The sequence below is a fragment of the Nannobrachium achirus genome, assembly GCF_963921795.1.
Source record: "Nannobrachium achirus genome assembly, chromosome: 12".
In the NCBI taxonomy this organism is placed as follows: domain Eukaryota; kingdom Metazoa; phylum Chordata; class Actinopteri; order Myctophiformes; family Myctophidae; genus Nannobrachium; species Nannobrachium achirus.
Genome location: NC_137832.1, coordinates 64495474 through 64514139, shown reverse-complemented (window position 1 = coordinate 64514139; position 18666 = coordinate 64495474). Strand labels below are relative to the sequence as shown.

The 18666-nt window shown below is 44.4% G+C and overlaps 1 protein-coding gene across 1 annotated transcript in view; it reads left to right on the top strand.

Annotated features, from left to right (window-relative positions):
• Nucleotides 1-17766, top strand: part of adgrv1 (adhesion G protein-coupled receptor V1) — a gene marked incomplete at both ends in the record, with an annotated part of 385866 nt that extends 368100 nt beyond the window's left edge. Inside the window, 3 exons of the mRNA XM_080738840.1 lie at nt 3009-3188; nt 8535-8691; nt 17645-17766. Of these exons, the coding sequence (XP_080594966.1) occupies nt 3009-3188; nt 8535-8691; nt 17645-17766 (459 nt within the window). The remainder of the gene's footprint in view (nt 1-3008; nt 3189-8534; nt 8692-17644) is intronic.
• Between the last annotated feature and the right edge of the window lie 900 nt (nt 17767-18666).

Here is an 18666-nt window from a genome sequence, read left to right as displayed (position 1 = left end):
TTCCTTCACAGGTGTTACCACTCATACTAATGAAGGCTCTGTTCCATGGAGTGCAGACTGTGCAGTACAGTACTGGTTCTCAAACCTTTTTTTAACAAGGACCCTCATAACTCTCTGAGAGTGTACAAATGAACCCTGCCGTGTAATATTTCAGTGTCCCGGCCCCCGCAGTGGCGCGCGCACCATGTGATCGTCAACCGAACTAGCTTTGATCCGTCGCACTATAGAGCATCGCAGCGGAAGTGGATGCCTGGGGTCACTTTCACTTTCACCATTCATTTTCGCCATAGACTTTTACAAAAACATTTATAACAATTATGTTAAGCCTCGAACCAAGCCATCCAGGATGGAGGTGAATCATGATCATATAACCTTTTTTTCTATGAAAAGAACATTTTGAAAATCGCTAAACAAAGGGTAGTTATTAAATGTAGTATATCAAATAATGTAATATTAAAATATGTTTTCACATAGGATCAAAGGTTATATGGTCATGATTCACCTCCATCCTGGATGGCTTGGTTCGAGGCTTAACATAATTGTTATAAATATTTTTGTAAAAGTCTATGGCGAAAATGAATGGTGAAAGTGAAAGTGACCCCAGGCATCGACTTCCGCTGCGATGCTCTATATATCGAGTGTAATATTGCGATTATACAACAGTTACCCTTAAAAAAAACACGTCAAGTCAGTTTCATTGTAATTAAGATTTTGGATAAAGAATCATAATTTCTTTAATGCCAGATTCATCTACTACCGTATGCCCCACGTGGCATCGTGCTGGGACAGGACCCAGCACAGCTGATTCTTTTACATTTTGATCAGGTGTGCGGTCATGCTCGTTTGAAGCACGGGTAGATAGCTATTTCAACCATTGATTGATTGATTGATTGATTGATTGATTGATTGATTGAAGACTTTATTAGACTAAGCTTATTTCCACTGGAAACCATTGAAGTATCTCATATAACATTGAATGACAGACAAATAGAACACAGTACTATGCAGTAGATATGTAAAGAAAACAAAAAAGAAAACAGTAAGTCTAAATAAACAGTATATACAAAGAAGGGGCAGGGGAGGGTAGGGTTGGGCTAGGTTAGTTTTTTACCAGTTGCGAATGGCTGCTGCCTGTAAGTGATTCTTCAGGGCAATTTTAAAGGATGCTAGTGATCCACACTCCTTTATGACCTTCGGTAAGGCTTTCCACATTTTGGTGGTATAGCAGAAAAAGGAGTTTGACCCTTTGTTGGTTTTGACTCTGGGTTGAAAGTGATCTGTGGCGCTGCCTCTGGTGTTGTAATTATGGACATCCTTAATGTTTATAAAGTATTTTGACAGGTACTTGGGTATCATAGTGGTGTAGTGTATCTTGTACACCAGGCCCATTGCAAGTTGCTGTACTCTGTCATCTACTCTGAGCCACCCCACTCTTAACTGGTGAGTAGCGGTGAGGTGAGTCTGATAGGGAAGGTGAAGTAGGACCCTAATTAGTTTATTTTGGGCTGTTTGGAGTTTAGTTTTTAGGGCTTGTGGGGCGTCACGATACCATACGTGGACTCCGTAGTCAAAGAGGGGCTGGATTATTGCACCAGCTATGGTCTTCAGTGTGTTGAAATTGACCATTGGGGCGATCCTCTGTAGGAAACGAGTCCGTTGGTTGATTTTATTTATTACTTTAGAAGTCATCTTTTCACTGGAAAGATTAGCTTCAAGGATACATCCTAAGTAAGAGATTTCGTTTTTTCGTGTTATGACCTTGTCACCCACTTTGATTGTGAAGTTATCGACTTTTTTGAGGTTATGATTTGATCCAAAGAGGATGGACTCAGTTTTTCCCAGATGAATTGATAATTTGTTGTCATTAAGCCATGTGCAGATCTTACTTAGTTCAGAGTTAAGTGTCTTTTCAACCTGCAAGTGGTCCTTGCCCGAGACTAGGAGAGCCGAGTCATCCGCGAACAGGAACAGGTTGCAGTCACAAGCAGATGCCATGTCGTTCACATATATTAGGAACAACAGAGGTCCCAGTATGCTACCTTGAGGAACACCACAGCTTACTGGGAGGGGGGGGGGACAGGGTACCGTTAATCTCCACCACCTGTTCCCTCCCCACCAGGTAAGATTGCATCCAACTCACTGCTGCGCTGTCAAGACCGATGGCTTTTAGTTTCTCAATCAGAATAGAATGATTTACGGTGTCAAATGCCTTCTGGAGGTCCATCATGACCATGCCGCTATATTTGCCGTCATCCGCTTCGCGTTTGATTTGGTCAGTCAAATACAGAAGGCATGTGTCAGTGGAATGAGATTTTCTGAATCCAGATTGGAACTCGTAAATCAGATTATTCTCATCGAGATATCTTGCTATCTGTTCGTAGACTATTTTCTCCATGACTTTGGATATGGAGCTAAGAATGGAAACGGGACGGTAGTTTCCAGGGTCTAGTTTGCTACCTTTTTTTTTTTAACCAATCAGATTGCTTGGTCAGAACTACCTGTGGTTACACTACAGCAGGGGTCTTCAACGTTTTCAGGCAAAGGACCCCTTATTCGAGAGAGAGATGAAGCAGGGACGGTGAGGGACCCCCACAGCAGGGACCCCCACAGAGATTCCATATAGTTTCATTGTTTGACAGCACAATCATCAGTGTATTTTGGATTCATGTCAATTTGTGTTTTCAGATATTTAACCACTTGAGTCGTCATTACCTAATACACTTGACCTTTCACTCTGTACTTAGTCTGCTCTTTTTCCCCTCTACACCAAACCTCTTTGCCAAAAATAGCCGATCTACAAGCTCACAACGCCTCGCGCTGTGAGCTTGTAGATCTGCTATTTTTGGCTACAGTTCTCAGAATATGGATGCTAGGGTTCAGTTGTTAATATAAAAAGGATAGGAAGATTTGGAGGACCCCCTTCAGTAACTCTGAGGACCCCCTAGGGTTCCCGGATCCCCTGTTGAAGACCCCTGCCCTACAGTAATAGATAACCTCTCTCTGTGCAGGGCCTGTACGTGTTTGCCGTGTACTTCGTCATGCACAACCAGGTGTGCTGGCCGGCCAAGGCCAGCTACACCGTGGAGATGAGCAGCCATGACGGCGCCGACTCCGCCTACCCAGGACCCACCACGGTGGGTGGAGACATCAGCAAGTCCACGCAGAACCTCATCAGTGCCATGGAGGAGGTAGAGCACACACGCAGCCATGCACGCACACGCACGCACGCACGCACGCACGCACGCACGCACGCACGCACGCACACACACACACACACACACACTTTTGCATTACTATACTTGTGGGGACATCGAAAAGTTAGGACGGCATTGGAAATGTCTGAAAAGAGCTGAAAACGTGCAAGCTTGTAGATCGGCAATTTTTCGGGGACTGCCCATAAGTCCGAAGGTTCATTAGTCCGAATTTAGTTAGAGTTACTGAGGTTAGGGTTAGGGTTAGGCATAGTATTCTTAACCCATTTAGTGCTCCAGACATGAACGGGTTAAATGTCTAGCGTGCCTCTCGCAGGGTCCATACGCTTCCATTGTCTTATTTTGAAGGCCAGAAGTCCATTGCGTAAACACTTCCGGGTTGACTTCATGACGTCATTCAACGGGAGCGGTCGTCACCCCATGCCGTTTCTAAAATGGCCGATCGATGCCTTTGTTGTTATGTTTTTGTAGCGAGAATCTAATGCCATCCTTGGCTTTAAAAGTGTTGTTTGGAGAAAATGGACATTAAAGATGAGATTCCCCGTCGGCCTCCATGTTATGGGATTACTATTTTGTGCACGTGGATCCGTGATGATGATGAATCGGCGAGGCCGATCGTGCCAGGACCTTCCGCCGGGCTATAGGGTAGGAGAACCGGCGTTACTCTATATACAGTATTTTACGCGAGTATACTCAGAATCGGCACTCTAAATACTTGAGTATTTTTCACGAGTATACTCGGGATCGGCTAGAAATGAGTTAACAGATTCGGACTCGGAACAAAGAGGTTTCGGACCAATGCCATGGCACCCAATTTTTCCGCGTGTGACATCGCTGCAAAGCAAAGATTTTAGGGGAAACCAAGACCCAACGCCTTAACATTTGATACTGTGTCAAAACATATCTGAATATTTAATTATACTAGTGTTACTGTGCTAACTGTCATGTGAAGCTCAACCAATACTCCAGCTAACACCACTCCTAGATTGTCCACACCTCAATTGCACCTCATTGGCTAAGGGCCCTGCCTTTGTACTGTCTGCGACGGAACTCACGCGACGGAACTCACGCGGAATCAGTAATGGTGATCTAACCCAGTGTTTCTCAACCTTTTTTCTGCATGGGCACACTTTTCATGTCCAAGAATCCATGGGCACACCAACATAATACGGGGGTGTAAATATCGTCACTGTCGGGAAGAAACCTTGTGTCTCCAAGTTTCAAATGTGTACGTTTTTTTTTCAAAGTAAAGCCCTGCTTCATCATACAAGGCTGTCGCACAACAGTAGTGAAAACAGCAGATCTACAAGCACAAGTGTGCTTATAGATCGGCTGTTTTCACTACTTTAAATCATTTTTAAAATGATAAATACAATACTGGCTCTCAAGCAGTTTCAAGGGGCACACTTGACCCTTGAAACTGATTCTAACCCCCCAAGCCAACCTGAGTGCCCCCCCCCCCCCCCCCCCCCCACACACACACACACACCTACATACGTTGCATAATCAATGACCCCCTGTCTTCTGGGATAGTAAATGGTTGGAGTGCTGTGTGTGTGTGTGTGTGTGTGTGTGTGTGTGTGTGTGTGTGTGTGTGTGTGTGTGTGTGTGTGTGTGTGTGTGTGTGTGTGAGTGTGAGGGGCACAGCGTGTTCCCTGAGGAGCCATGATCAGCTGAGGTGAGAAAAGTGCGAGGGGAGGAACAACCAGAGAGAGAGAGAGAGAGAGAGAGAGAGAGAGAGAGAGAGAGAGAGAGAGAGAGAGAGAGAGAGAGAAGAGAGAGAGAGGAGAGAGAGAGAGAGAGAGAGAGAGAGAGAGAGAGAGAGAGACCCCCATAAATCACTGGAGTTATGACCCCTCTTCCCAATGTTAGACCAGCACGCGCGCACACACACACACACACACACACACACACACACACACACACACACACACACACACACACACACACACACACACACACACACACACACACACACACACACACACACACAGCTCCTACAGTGGTCTCAGTCAGTTCAGCAGGTTTCTCCCAGGAGAATTCCATATATGGACCTGGATGGTAGAGAGAGAGAGAGAGAGAGAGAGAGAGAGAGAGAGAGAGAGAGAGAGAGAGAGAGAGAGAGAGAGAGAGAGAGAGAGAGAGAGGGTGAGAAACAAGGGGCAGGTTTAACTATTACTCATGGGAACTGCCCAGTCTCTCTCTCTCTCTCTCTCTCTCTCTCTCTCTCTCTCTCTCTCTCTCTCTCTCTCTTTCTCTCTCTCTCTTAATCTTGTTTTTATTCATGACAGCACAGACGTTCACAGACTTTGTATTTCTGGTACAACCCAACCCATAATAATGTGAGTGATACATAGATCTGTCTGTCTGTCTGTCTGTCTTTATGTCCATCCATCCAGCCATTGATTGATAGAATACTTTATTATAAGTTTATAAAGTTACTGTACACTATTTATCAGTTCATTTCATCAAGCATCCTGCTAGCCAATCACAGTGCGTTCTGCAAAGCTTGGCCAATGGGACCCTGGGTGTACATCACACTTTGAGCCCTGGCCATTTTTGAACCGTTTTTTCCCCTTGGTTTTTGACCAAAGCCAGACTTGTATGGGTCAATTTAGACCCCTCTAAAGGTACCCACAGAGTCCCTGGAATCCACTTTAGCACCACCCAACAATGCTAAAAGGAACAACACAAAAAGCCCCATGCATGAGGGCTTGTTTCCATTGTGGCCCTGTGTGTTCAATTCATCAAGAATGGAATCCAGTCCATCAGAGTCAGAGTTTATCAGAGTTTATTCCACAGTTTGCAGCCTAACATCAGACTGATGTGTAGTGTGAAACCGTGCAGCCACAGTGACCTGGCCCTGACCCCCCCCCCCCCCCCCCCCCTGAACCCCACATGACCCCGGGGGCCCCCCAGCCCCCCCCCCCCCCCCACAGCCTTCCTTTTGGGGTGCAGTTGATTATGTTACCCCTGCATGACCTCTGCATGACCCCAGCTCGCCACAGACTTGATTACACGGCTGATACCCCCCCCCCCCCCCCCCCAGGCTCTGAATGAATGTGGTGACTGAGAGGTTTGTGTGTGTGTGTGTGTGTGTGTGTGTGTGTGTGTGTGTGTGTGTGTGTGTGTGTGTGTGTGTGTGTGTGTGTGTGTGTGTGTGTGTGTGTGTGTGTGTGTGTGTTGATTGGTGGGGCTGCTGACTGTGGGACGGCGACAACAGGACGTCCCATCAGACCACTGGTTCCCAAGCACTGGGTCGGGACCCATTTGTGGGTCGCGGACACATTTTTATGGGTCACTGATTTTTTTTTATTTCTTACTTTTTTTTTTCTTTTTTTGTATTATTTCAAAACATTTTCCAAAAACATTACCAAAAATGTTTTTTTTTTTTTTTTGCTCACAATGAAAAAAGTTAAATGATTCTTCTAAGTAATTTCATGATTAAATACCCCAAAAAATCTTAAATTCCATAAATTAGAATCAAATGTCTAAGAAGTAGTGGAATCGGTTGTGAGCTTGTAGATCTGCTGTTTTCACTAGTTTTGGTCCCAGGCAAACGTCTCATTTGTCTTTTGGGTCACAGGCTAAAAGGTTTGGGCACCGCTGCATTGGTCCAGGGCAAAGATGCAAATGAACCATTCTGGTTCCTATGGGAGGGGTCCCTATGCAGCTGAGGGACTGGTGACCCCCATAACTCTCTGATGGCCTGCAAATTTAATGGACGGTTCCATTTGCACGCCCTCAGAGTTGTGGGGGACGCATACACTGGGGGGTGGTGGTGGTGGGGGGGGGGGGTCCTTGAAATGAAAAGGTTTGACCTATACAGAACCAAATGTTAAATTTGACAGCAAATGTTTATTTCGTTTTAGTCGTCAGTCTTTTGAATACAATGATTTTAGTCATATTTCAGTCATGTAAAGGTTTTAATTTTAGTCTAGTTACTTAGTCTAGTTACAGTTTACTTAGTCGAGCAAAATGTATTTTGGTGGTGCCGTGATGGCATCACAATGACTGATCTATACTTGGCTCTGTGCTGAAAATAGCCGACCTCCAAGCTCACAACGTGCCGCAGCGCAACGTGTTGTGAGCTTGGAGGTCTGCTATTTTCAATATTTTCACCAAAAGGCCCTTTTAGAAGTTTCAGCCCCTGCCTCTCTGCACGTCCCTGCATGGCCAAGCATAATAAATGACTGGTCTTCTACTGGATCTCTTCTCCACCAGTCCCTCCCTGTCTAGTTTTTACTTGTTGACGAAATTGTCAATATTTAGTCATAGTTTTAGACAAGTATACCAACTGTATGTACCAATGTTCTGCCATCGGCCCGGGTGGCTGGTCTAGCGGTCCAGACACCACGGCTCAGTGCAGCCTGACAGCACATCGCGGGTTCGAGTCCCGATCACTTCAGCATGTCACTCCCCATCTCTCTCCCTCTTTTCCTGTCAACCGATTGTCCTATCAATAATTAAAAACACAAAAAGTCCACAAATACATAAAAAAAAACAATGTTCAGCCAGCTAGGCACTTTGTAACTGTTTTCCTATTTTCTGTCTACACTGGCAGTACTTACTGTGTGTCCTTTGTACCAGGCATTCTTGTACTTCTGTTTATGTCAGTGGTTCTCAACCTGTGGCCCGGGGGTTCCAGGTGGTCCTCTAAACGGAGAGTTGGTAACCAAATGGACCCTTAGATATCTTGAACTCTTGAGGGCGTACAATGAAACCAGATGGACCCGTGAGGGTCCAAATTATTGTTAAACTTCTGCAATTACAAGAAGTCTACACAATTAGATCAATGTTTTGACTGTCATCTCTCCTATCGCCACATCAATACAGAATGGAATTGTGGACAAAATGTTATCCAAAGACTACAAAATATTTTAAGTCTTGACCTGAGAGGATGAAACAAATGCAAATGCAGAATAAATAATGGACCTTCGATATGAAAATTGTTGAAAAGACATTTTCTAATGTCTTTTTTAATGTGTGTGTGTGTGTGTGTGTGCGTGCGTGCGTGCGTGCGTGCATACTGCACATACAGTATGAAACAGAGCTGCTACCTTTAAATGCATTTTGAGAAAAAAAATAATGCTGTTATTTGTTCCAAAAGCTTCATACCCTGTACATAATATAAAATGTCACAATGCGACATAGCTCTGTTTACACAATGATGTACCCCTTCCATATGTATATATGTTCCCCATTTTCAACTGTTTTTAATTTATTTGTGACACTTGCTTTGGCAATGTAAACGTATGTTTTCTCATGCCAATAAAGCTCCTTTGAATTGAAATGGAATTGAATTGTGTGTGTGCGTGCCAGGTGTCATCGGACTGGGAGCGGGCCTCCCTGCGGCCCCCCAGCCAGCCCAGCAGCCTGTACAAGGCCAGCCCCACCTCCATCACCGACACACACCTGGGGCCCAGCGGGGACGAGGGGGACCAGGAGTTCGATGACCTCATATTCGCCTTAAAGACCGGTGAGCAGAGCACGCATGCACACACACACACACGCACGCGCGCACACACACGCACACACCTGTACTGCACACACACACACCAGAGGTGGGGACTCGAGTGAGAGACTCTTACATTTGAGAGACATTGCATTTGTGGAGACTCCAGACTCGACTCGGACTCGTGGCTAAAGACTCGACACTTGACTCGGACTCATGGCTAAAGACTCCAGACTCGACTCGGACTCGGTCCATTTGGCAGTAGAAGATGGCAATAGAAGATGCCTTTGGCAGGCATCTTCTACGGCACTGTGCTTGTACTCACAGACTCCTCTGCAAACAAACACAGACACACTGGACTGGAGTGGTACACACACTGACTGTACACACATCATATTGTACACACAAACAAAGCATTGAGTGCGACTGGAGTTCTAAACAAGGACCTTGAAGGCTGTGTGTGGTACAAACACACACAGGGAAAGCATACAGGGACACAAATATTTTAGATACAGTAAAGGTTACATTCACAAACTCATGGATATGTCCTCAACATACAACTTCTATAGTTATTCATACCAGTAAGACTCCCTAAATCGGGAGATAAGTGATCGTCAGGTCGCATACACAAACTTTGGAAGGCAATGGTAGCCAATCAGGAGGGAATATGGGAAATGGGACAGATCCATGTTGATGACATGACTGTAGAGATTTACTGTGTATCGCTTTGAGTGATTTTAGGGCAAAATCTGTAGGAGCAGTGTCCAAAAATGTGTCTTGCAAGAATCGGCCTCATGGTGGCGCTAGAAGAAGAAATGAGGGTGGGGGTTGTGGTTTGGCAGCCAAGGAGTGTGTGTGCAAAGTTTGGCATGGATCGGGGCAACGGTGGAGGAGATATGAGTTGGGGAAAAGTGTGACGTGACGGACAGACAGCCGGTGGATGTTTTGATGGTAACTGCAATTAGTACTGGGAGGGAGAGAGAGAAAGGGAGAGAGGGAGAGGTAGATAGAGAGAGGAAAGAGAGAGAGAGGGTGAGAAGATTTAACTATCACTCATGGGAACCGCAGTTTCTCTCTCTCTCTCTCTCTCTCTCTCTCTCTCTCTCTCTCTGATAGAGAGAGCATTAGTTTTAGTCCTTCCCAGTCGTTCCCCTGAGGACCCTCGATCGCCCGGCTGCCATGGAAACCACTTTACCTCCGTCGACATCAATGTTTCACAAGTTCAGGTTCTGACTGCTGACTGATACATCACGCACGCACGCACGCGCGCGCGCGCACTCACTCACTCACTCACTCACTCACTCACTCACTCACTCACTCACTCACTCACTCACTCACTCACTCACTCACTCAAGCCGGCATCATAGTCGCCTGGGCGGTGGAAGGCTTTACACCGCGGTGTAGTCTTTTCAAGTCTTTTTGAGTCATGAAACTACAACGTTACATCATTCCTCACGGTGGAGAGCTTTCCACCGCAAGTCCCAACACATCTCTCTGTTTTTACTATCAGACAAACAGGCTCTACACCCCGTTCACTGATTGGTCAATCTAGACTAGTCAGTCACGGTGAATAGGTCTCCACCGTGGCGTACTATGATGGCCTGCACTTATTTTCTGACTTGAGGTGGAAAGCTTTCCACCTCAAATTTGCGGTGGATAGCTCTCCACCGTACACTCTGATACGGGCTTCACTCACTCACTCACTCACTCACTCACTCACTCACTCACTCACTCACTCACTCACGCACTCACTCATCTTTAAGGCCTATTTTCAGATATTTATATTTTAAGTTCACAATCACAATTTTTCCACAATTGTTGAGAAATATTGCAATATTTGAAAATGTTTGAGATTTTAATTTATTTTATTAAATTCCCAAAATAGAGATGGCAGGTTGAAAGGTTGTGTCTATTGATGTATTATAACGTGCTTATAACTTATTGTAATACTTCTGGATGTTTATGACATATTAGTGCTGGCCATGATGTCATATGAGCTCAGTGGAACTGCCAGGTAACACTTCACTTATAGCTGTAATGAAAATGAAAAATGCGTTTTTCACACACAGTGAAAGCAACGTTATTCTTGTAAAACTATTGGGACTGGGCAATGTAGTACAACATACTTAACGTTGTTGTCGGGTGAAAACCTTGTATGTCCAAAACCGATTTAAAATTTTAATTTAAAAAATGATTTAAACTAGTGAAAACAGCCGATCTACAAGTGCGAGGCGTTGTGTGCTTGTAGATCTGCTGTTTTCACTACTTTTGTGCGACGGCCTTGTGCGATGAAGCAGGGCTTTGCTTTGCGAAAGAACGTACAAATTGGAACTTGAAATGAAACTCGGAGATACAAGGTTTCCACCCGACAAGGACGATAACAATTCATGACTCCAGTTGGGTAATAAAACTACAGCTACCCTCCCCCCCCCCCTCCCCCCTAGGCTGGCATAGCGAGGTGATTACGCAGAGTGATGTATTCCAGGTTAAAGGGATGAGCTAGATATAGATATTCACACCCCAGACTAGATGAGCTAGATATAGATATTCACACCCCAGACTGATGAGCTAGATATAGATATTCACACCCCAGACTGATGAGCTAGATATAGATATTCACACCCCAGACTCCAGCCAAGTACTGCTCACAATGTAGAGTGTTATGAATAGGTGCTCCATGCTTAACTAGACCCCCCCCCCCCCCCCCCCCCCCCGTCAGCTACTTGCATGCATCCCAGACAAACACAGGATGTCACCAAGGAGACGCCAAATTAAAAGTCCCCCTCTTGTGGGTTGTTGAGTGTGAGAGACGGAGGTGTTAATAAGCCTTGGATTTATTGGACGGAGTCGAGTTGCACGCAGCGTTTGAGCGTGTCGTCATGACAGAATTGAGCTGGACCCAGAATGATGAAAAGTTGTTTGTGGTTTGTTGTTTTCGGGCCGAAACCTCTCTTTCTTTTCATTCTTTTTTTCTTCTTTTTATTTTAGATATAGTTTTGATAGTACAGCAACTTTTCCCATATTTGGGAAAAGTCAAATTCTTTTCCCATTCGAGTTAATGGAGAAAATGTATTCACTAATACTCTAATAATATAAATTAAACTTTGTAACGCATTTCTTAGTAAGAGTCCGGATGAAGCCGGTGGATTTGACATAGACATACTGTAAGGCCCAAGTACGTGGAGGAGTAGCGCGGCAAAATAACGTTTATCTGAAAAGAAAGAAAAGATAGAAAGATGGAAGAAAGTTGGATAAGTACTATAGTCTGATTGCCCCGTTACCACACTAATAAGAGGTGTATGCCCGACCACGATGATACGTGAAATGAATGTCTGTTGCCTACGCACGCGTGCGTGCGCGCGCACGTGTGCGTCAGAGATTCCGTTAGCCGGTATTTACCGGCCATTGACCGGTAAAATGTTTAATTGGCCGGTAATTATAAAGTCCACCGGCCACCGTGGCCGGCTGGGAAAATGCCTCTTAGGCTATTTTATCATGTAATCTTATTGTTCACATAATTATTTGTCTAAAGTAGTAAAGCTACAACCATTAAAACCTATCATAATTTTAAATTTGTATCATGTTCTGTCTTCTGTGAGTCTGACGACAGCGGAGCTCATCGCCACTGCTGCTGCTTCATGCTGCGCTGTAAGAGGTGGGACGTTCGCGAACGAATCGAGTCTTTTGAACGGCTCTTTGAAATGAACGATATGATTCGGTTCACAGTAGGGAGCCGTTCCTGAACAGTGGTGGGAAAAGTACGCCAGTCTTTTGAACGGCTCTTTGAAAGGAACGGATCCCAGAGATCCGGCTTACTTCAAAGAGCCATAAATCCCATCTCTATGCGCTGTGCGCACGCATTGGAAATATCAGAGCTTCAAGAAGCTCACAACAACTCGAAACGCAGCGCGCTGTGAGCTTGTATGTCTGCTAGTTTAGACGCACACAGCCTTACGGAGCAGCATCACGTTTCACAGCTGACAGTTCCAGCACCTTGTAACAATCAGCGCTACAGCGTGGTGTTATAATCAGAACAGAACTGGGGTTCTTCCAAGGTAATCTAGACCAAGCTGGACCCAGTACTAGACGATAATAAAAAAGGGACCCGAACTCTGTGGAATCATGGATATTATACAAGCATGCACATGACTTTCTGATCGCATGGATGTGATCCCATCGTGGTCAAAGCAACAGAGGCAAGTCAAGTTAGTAACCTTCCTTGCGCCAACATAACATTAAAAAAACAAAACAAATGTTGTGTGTTTGCATATTAAGGTTTAATGAGATGTGAAGCCAAAATCATATACAATTAACTTATTAATTTGTAGGCCACTGTGTGGCAGGGCGCGCAAACGGTTCGCTTGAGTTGCGCGCCCACTTTAACCTATTCACTTCTTTTTTGGCAAGCATACTACTAGGCCTACATAAGTAGGATATTATTTTGTTAACTCAGGAACAGATTGCAATTGCATCTGTGATAAAGAGGAAGGAAGCCCAGCGCTAACATAAAATGGTGTAATTATCAGTTGGGTCAGGTGCACCATGCACAGCCTACAGTATCTCATCTGCAAACACGCATGTGACGTTCAATATAATATGGCCGATAAATTAATTGATTGGCCGGTAAAATATAATCCTGCCGGCCAAGGTGGCCGGCCCCAAAAATGCCTAGCGGAAACCCTGGTGTGCGTGTGTGTGTGCACGTGCGTTAATCGGACCGTTTAAACGTAGAGAACGTTGTTTCAACTGTTGGTTCGAGGTTCAAGGTTTCTTTATTTTGAAATTGATTGATTGATTGAATATTTCTATTAGACAAAAATGGAGAACAGTAAAAGTATAGTCAATAGGATAATTTCTGTGCTGTCCTGAACTGGCCTGCCTTTCACCTCAACCTCAGATAGCCTGCAGTCAACAGTCCAGGGAGGAAGAATTTATTGGCACCCTCGCGTGCAAACTCAGCAATAAAATGTACTCATTCTTATCATTGAATATATCGTGAACAGAGCGGGTGGCTTTGCCAAAGTGTTAATTAAGTCAAAGTGGTCCCGGCTCTGCTCAAAGTCCGGCACACGACTTTGGAAGAAACAGTGGCATGTAGGCTGCTTGATGTGTTGTACACTGACTGTATATATCATCACTGTCTGTCAGGCAGAAACCTCGTATCTCCAAGTTTCAAATTAGTTTTTTTTTTTTTCATAAAGTAAAGCCCTGCTTCAACATACAAGACTGTCTCACAAAACTAATGAAAACAGCAGATTTACCAGCAGTGCGAGGCGTTGTGTGCTTGTAGATCTGCTATTTTCACTATTTAATTTTTAATTTTTAAAATGATAAATGCAAAACAAACCGTTTTGGACATACAAGTTTTCCACCCAACAGCGGATAAATCTATGACATTTTACTATTTTAGTTATAAAAACATTGTCAAGCGATATTATAAGCAACTCAGGGTTCTTTCCCAAGATGACTCCTCCAACAGCTCAAGAAATCATATCTTTGTTTTGTATAATTGAGAGAAATTATAATATTTCTTAACCAAGTTTCTTTCCAACGTTATAACATCAAAATAGCTAGTATTTAATCAGTGTTGGCTGATATTTGTGTTAAAAAAAAACTATGTGACAAGGAACTGTACTGCGATCCGGGAGGGATGTTAATTTACCAGAAAACACAGATAAGAGGTTTCTGCTCTGACAGCGACCATTTCTTGCGAGCAACAATCATACGCACTTTCCACAGTGACCTCTGGCTTCCCCCCACCCAGCCCCCCACCCAGCCCCCCACCCTACGTCACACTGAACTTCTAACCTCCTTTTCTGGATGTGGACCTGGCACTCCCTGGTCAGCCGGTCAGCCAGCCGGTGGTCCGGTCAGCCGTGGAGATAAAGCTCTAATCTGTGTTACATAATCTACTACAACCTGACGCAGGTCGTAATGAGGGGCTTCACTCTCCATTAGGTAGTCAACCATTAACAATGTTACTGCAGAGAGAGAGAGAGAGAGAGAGAGAGAGAGAGAGAGAGAGAGAGAGAGACACTCACTCACGTCAGAGAACCTTGTATCTCCGTATCGCCGCTGCCGGGGCAGAAACCTCCCGTCTAAAATTAATTCACGTAAAATGAACTCCCCTACATCAGGGCTGGGCAGCTTTGATAATGGCGAGGGCCACTATGTTTCCACCTTCACTCCAGAGGGCCACTATGTTTACACCTTCACTCCAGAGGGCCACTATGTTTACACCTTCACTCCAGAGGGCCACTATGTTTCCACCTTCACTCCAGAGGGCCACTATGTTTCCACCTTCACTCCAGAGGGCCACTATATTTCCACCTTCACTCCAGAGGGCCACTATATTTCCACCTTCACTCCAGAGGGCCACTATATTTCCACCTTCACTACAGAGGGCCACTATATTTCCACCTTCACTCCAGAGGGCCACTATGTTTCCACCTTCACTCCAGAGGGCCACTATGTTTCCACCTTCACTCCAGAGGGCCACTATATTTCCACCTTCACTACAGAGGGCCACTATGTTTCCACCTTCACTCCAGAGGGCCACTATATTTCCACCTTCACTCCAGAGGGCCACTATATTTCCACCTTCACTCCAGAGGGCCACTATATTTCCACCTTCACTCCAGAGGGCCACTATGTTTCCACCTTCACTCCAGAGGGCCACTATATTTCCACCTTCACTCCAGAGGGCCACTATGTTTCCACCTTCACTCCAGAGGGCCACTATGTTTCCACCTTCACTCCAGAGGGCCACTATGTTTCCACCTTCACTCCAGAGGGCCACATTGCATATTGCTACGTTCTACTTTGTCATATCTCATACAAAAGAAGCAAAAATAGCAGATAGGGCGATGCGTTTTGAGCTTGTACTGTAGATCGGCTACTTTTGCCTCTTTTGAATTGTAATCCTGAATTATTTTTTGTTATTTTTTAATTGGAATTCTGAAATGTAACATTTTGATCCAATTTCAAAAGCATTTACTTACATACTCATGTTAACTTTATGAACCTAAATACAAATACATTGGACATCCAAAAATACATTTTAATACTACTATACTAGTCATTAAGCTACTAATATAGACTGACGGAATTAAAGCAGGTCATGTTTGGAATTGTAACAGCTGAAATCAATAATATATCAGTATTCTGGCATTAACCTGCGGGCCGCATTAAGTGAAGGTGGGGGCTGCATGTGGCCCCCGGGCCGCCAGTTGCCCTACATGATCATACCACACAAAATCATCAAAAGTAGCAGATCTGCAAGCTCGTAACGCGGCTAGTTTGAGCTTGTAGATCTGCTGGCCCCTTTGCTGTTTCAGAATTTGACTCCTGAAACCGTGAACCGTTTTGGTTTTCCACCCAACAAAGATGATGTTTAAATTGTGGGCCTCTGAACAGTTTATCAACAAGAAACACAGGATAAGATGTTGATTGCCTTTGTGCAGGCACATGCGCGCGTGTGTGTGTGTGTGTGTGTGTGTGTGTGTGTGTGTGTGTGTGTGTGTGTGTGTGTGTGTGTGTGTGTGTGTGCGTGTGCGTGCGTGCGTGTTGAAACTAGGTGAATGGAAAGCATTATGACCATTATGCAAAATGGCTGTCATTGTGATTATCTCAAATGATAGCGATGAAGTGATGATGTAATAATAGTGATTTGGTGAGCAGCCTCTGGAGGTGACGGGCTTTGTGTGGTGGTTATGTCATCATCACCTTGTCATCATTATCATTATGTCATCATCACCTTGACCCACACATTTACTAGAACACTGTTAACTCACTTACATCACACCTGATAAACGTAACAATGTGTACGATCAGGAACAAGGGGTAGGAAAGTGGGACTGAGTTACCAGGGCCCAAGGTGGAGGGGCCCTAGTAACTTTAGCTATTGAGAAATAGCAGATATACAAGCTCACAGCGCGGCACCGAGTGCCGCGCTGCGAGCTTGTAGATCTACTATTTTCAAAAAGTCGTGAAAATGTGTGCAAATCTTTGAATATGTATTTTTTAAGCGAACATTTGTAACTCAAATTTCGCTTCCGGGGGGTCCCTGGAACTAAATATTTTGAGATGGGGGTCCGTGGCCAAATTCATATCATCTTGGGGGTCCTTCACATGAAAACGTTTGAGCATCACTGACATGGAAACATAGGTTTCTTGCACACGTTTTCACAATTTTTCAAAAATAGCAGATCGAGTGCCGCGCTGTGAGCTTGTATATCTGCTATTTTTCTATAGATAACATTCATGGGGGGCCCGCAGTGAATCCTTGTACCCAGGGCCCAGAATTTGTGTGCAACATGGTTTTCTCACTCAACAGTAAACAAACCAACATACAGTGTAAGTGTTTACAGGCTGTCAAGACCTTTTTATTATAGTGCCTCATGAAAACAGCCATACAAGCTCACAACGTCTTGCATCAGCTAGTTTCACAATAGTTATCTGTGGAACTGAGTCAGACTAACAGCATAACAACCACCCTAAAGACTCCATGCAGCCATTCATTTCATATTGATTAGATAACGGTGTGCTGGTGCTAACAGGGCTGATAGATTATCAATCCTCTTCAATGATCAGCTGTATACTGTATGCTCAAAGGCCGTTTGAGTGGAATTCAGTGGATTTCTTGTCGTTATGAACCATAAACGAAGATAAAGGGTAGAGAGAGAGAAAGTTAGTGTGGGTAGGAGAGATATAGAGATAGAGAGAGAGAGAGAGAGACACACACACGCACGCACGCACGCACGCACGCACGCACGCACGCACACACACACACACACACACACACACTCACTTATGCACAAGCACGCACTACGCTGAGATCTGTTACTTTTGATGCTTTTGCGTGACAATGTTGTAGTATGATCAAGTAGGGTTTTAATTTACGAAAGAACACACCAAAAACATGGATCTGGTCTGTTTCTAAAAGCATGTGTGTCTCTGTTGTCTTGGTTGGTTTCAGGAACGGGCCTCATTTCGAGCGACACGGAGTCGGCGCACGACAGCCACGATGGAGGCAGCGTGGAAGACCACTCCCAGATCGTGGAGCTGAGACGCATCCCCATCGCTGATACACACCTCTAACCTCACAACTCCATCCCTCCATCCATCCGTCCATCCCTCCCTCTATCCATCCATCTTTTCCCAAACTGGGGGTTGGGACTAGGGTATAGGGTATAGGTAATGGAACCCATTTGGTTCCATTTTGGAAATGAACCAAATGTACCAAAAGGTCAAACATTACGTAAGATATGGGCAAACGCTGTGAAAATAGCCTGATCTACAGGCTGACAACACCTCGCAGTGCGAGGCGTTGTGAGCTTGTAGTCCGGCTACTTTCATAAGATTTATCTGTGGAACCGAGTCAGACTAAATGTAATGCCTACAATTCCAAGTGCTTGTAAGGGTGGGGGTTCAAATAATGATCATTTTAGGGGGTCGCGGCCTGAAAAGTTGGGGAAGCCTCCAGGGACCCCTCCCTTCCCCTCTTCTCATATCACAGAGAAAGGAACACACAAAACAGTATTTTTATATTTGGGGATGATTTTGCACTAAAACATGTAGTTGTTTTTTTTAAATAGAAATATTCTCTTATAGTTGTTTGATATGAAGACTTTGTGATTTTTACTGTACATCTGTTTGTTGTTGTTTTTTTACACATAAATATAAATATGAATATATAAATGTTTTACTAAATTAATTTTTAAAAAGTCCTTGATGGAGTTTTTATTTCCCTTTTTTTTAAGCAGCAAAAATCTCTTTCTGGATGTATATATTGTGTTTTTTTTTTAATGTATAGATTTTAGTTAAAAAAAGAAAGTTGGAGGTACAGTACACCCTCCTCTGCACAGCCACCACTGATAGCTTGGGTTTTTATGGAGATTGTGTAACATTGTTAATAAATAATTCATCCTCTACTTTACTGTGGCCTTCATGTTTGATGAATCCACTTGAACTGCAGTTCGCTGGAGAGAGAGAGACGCT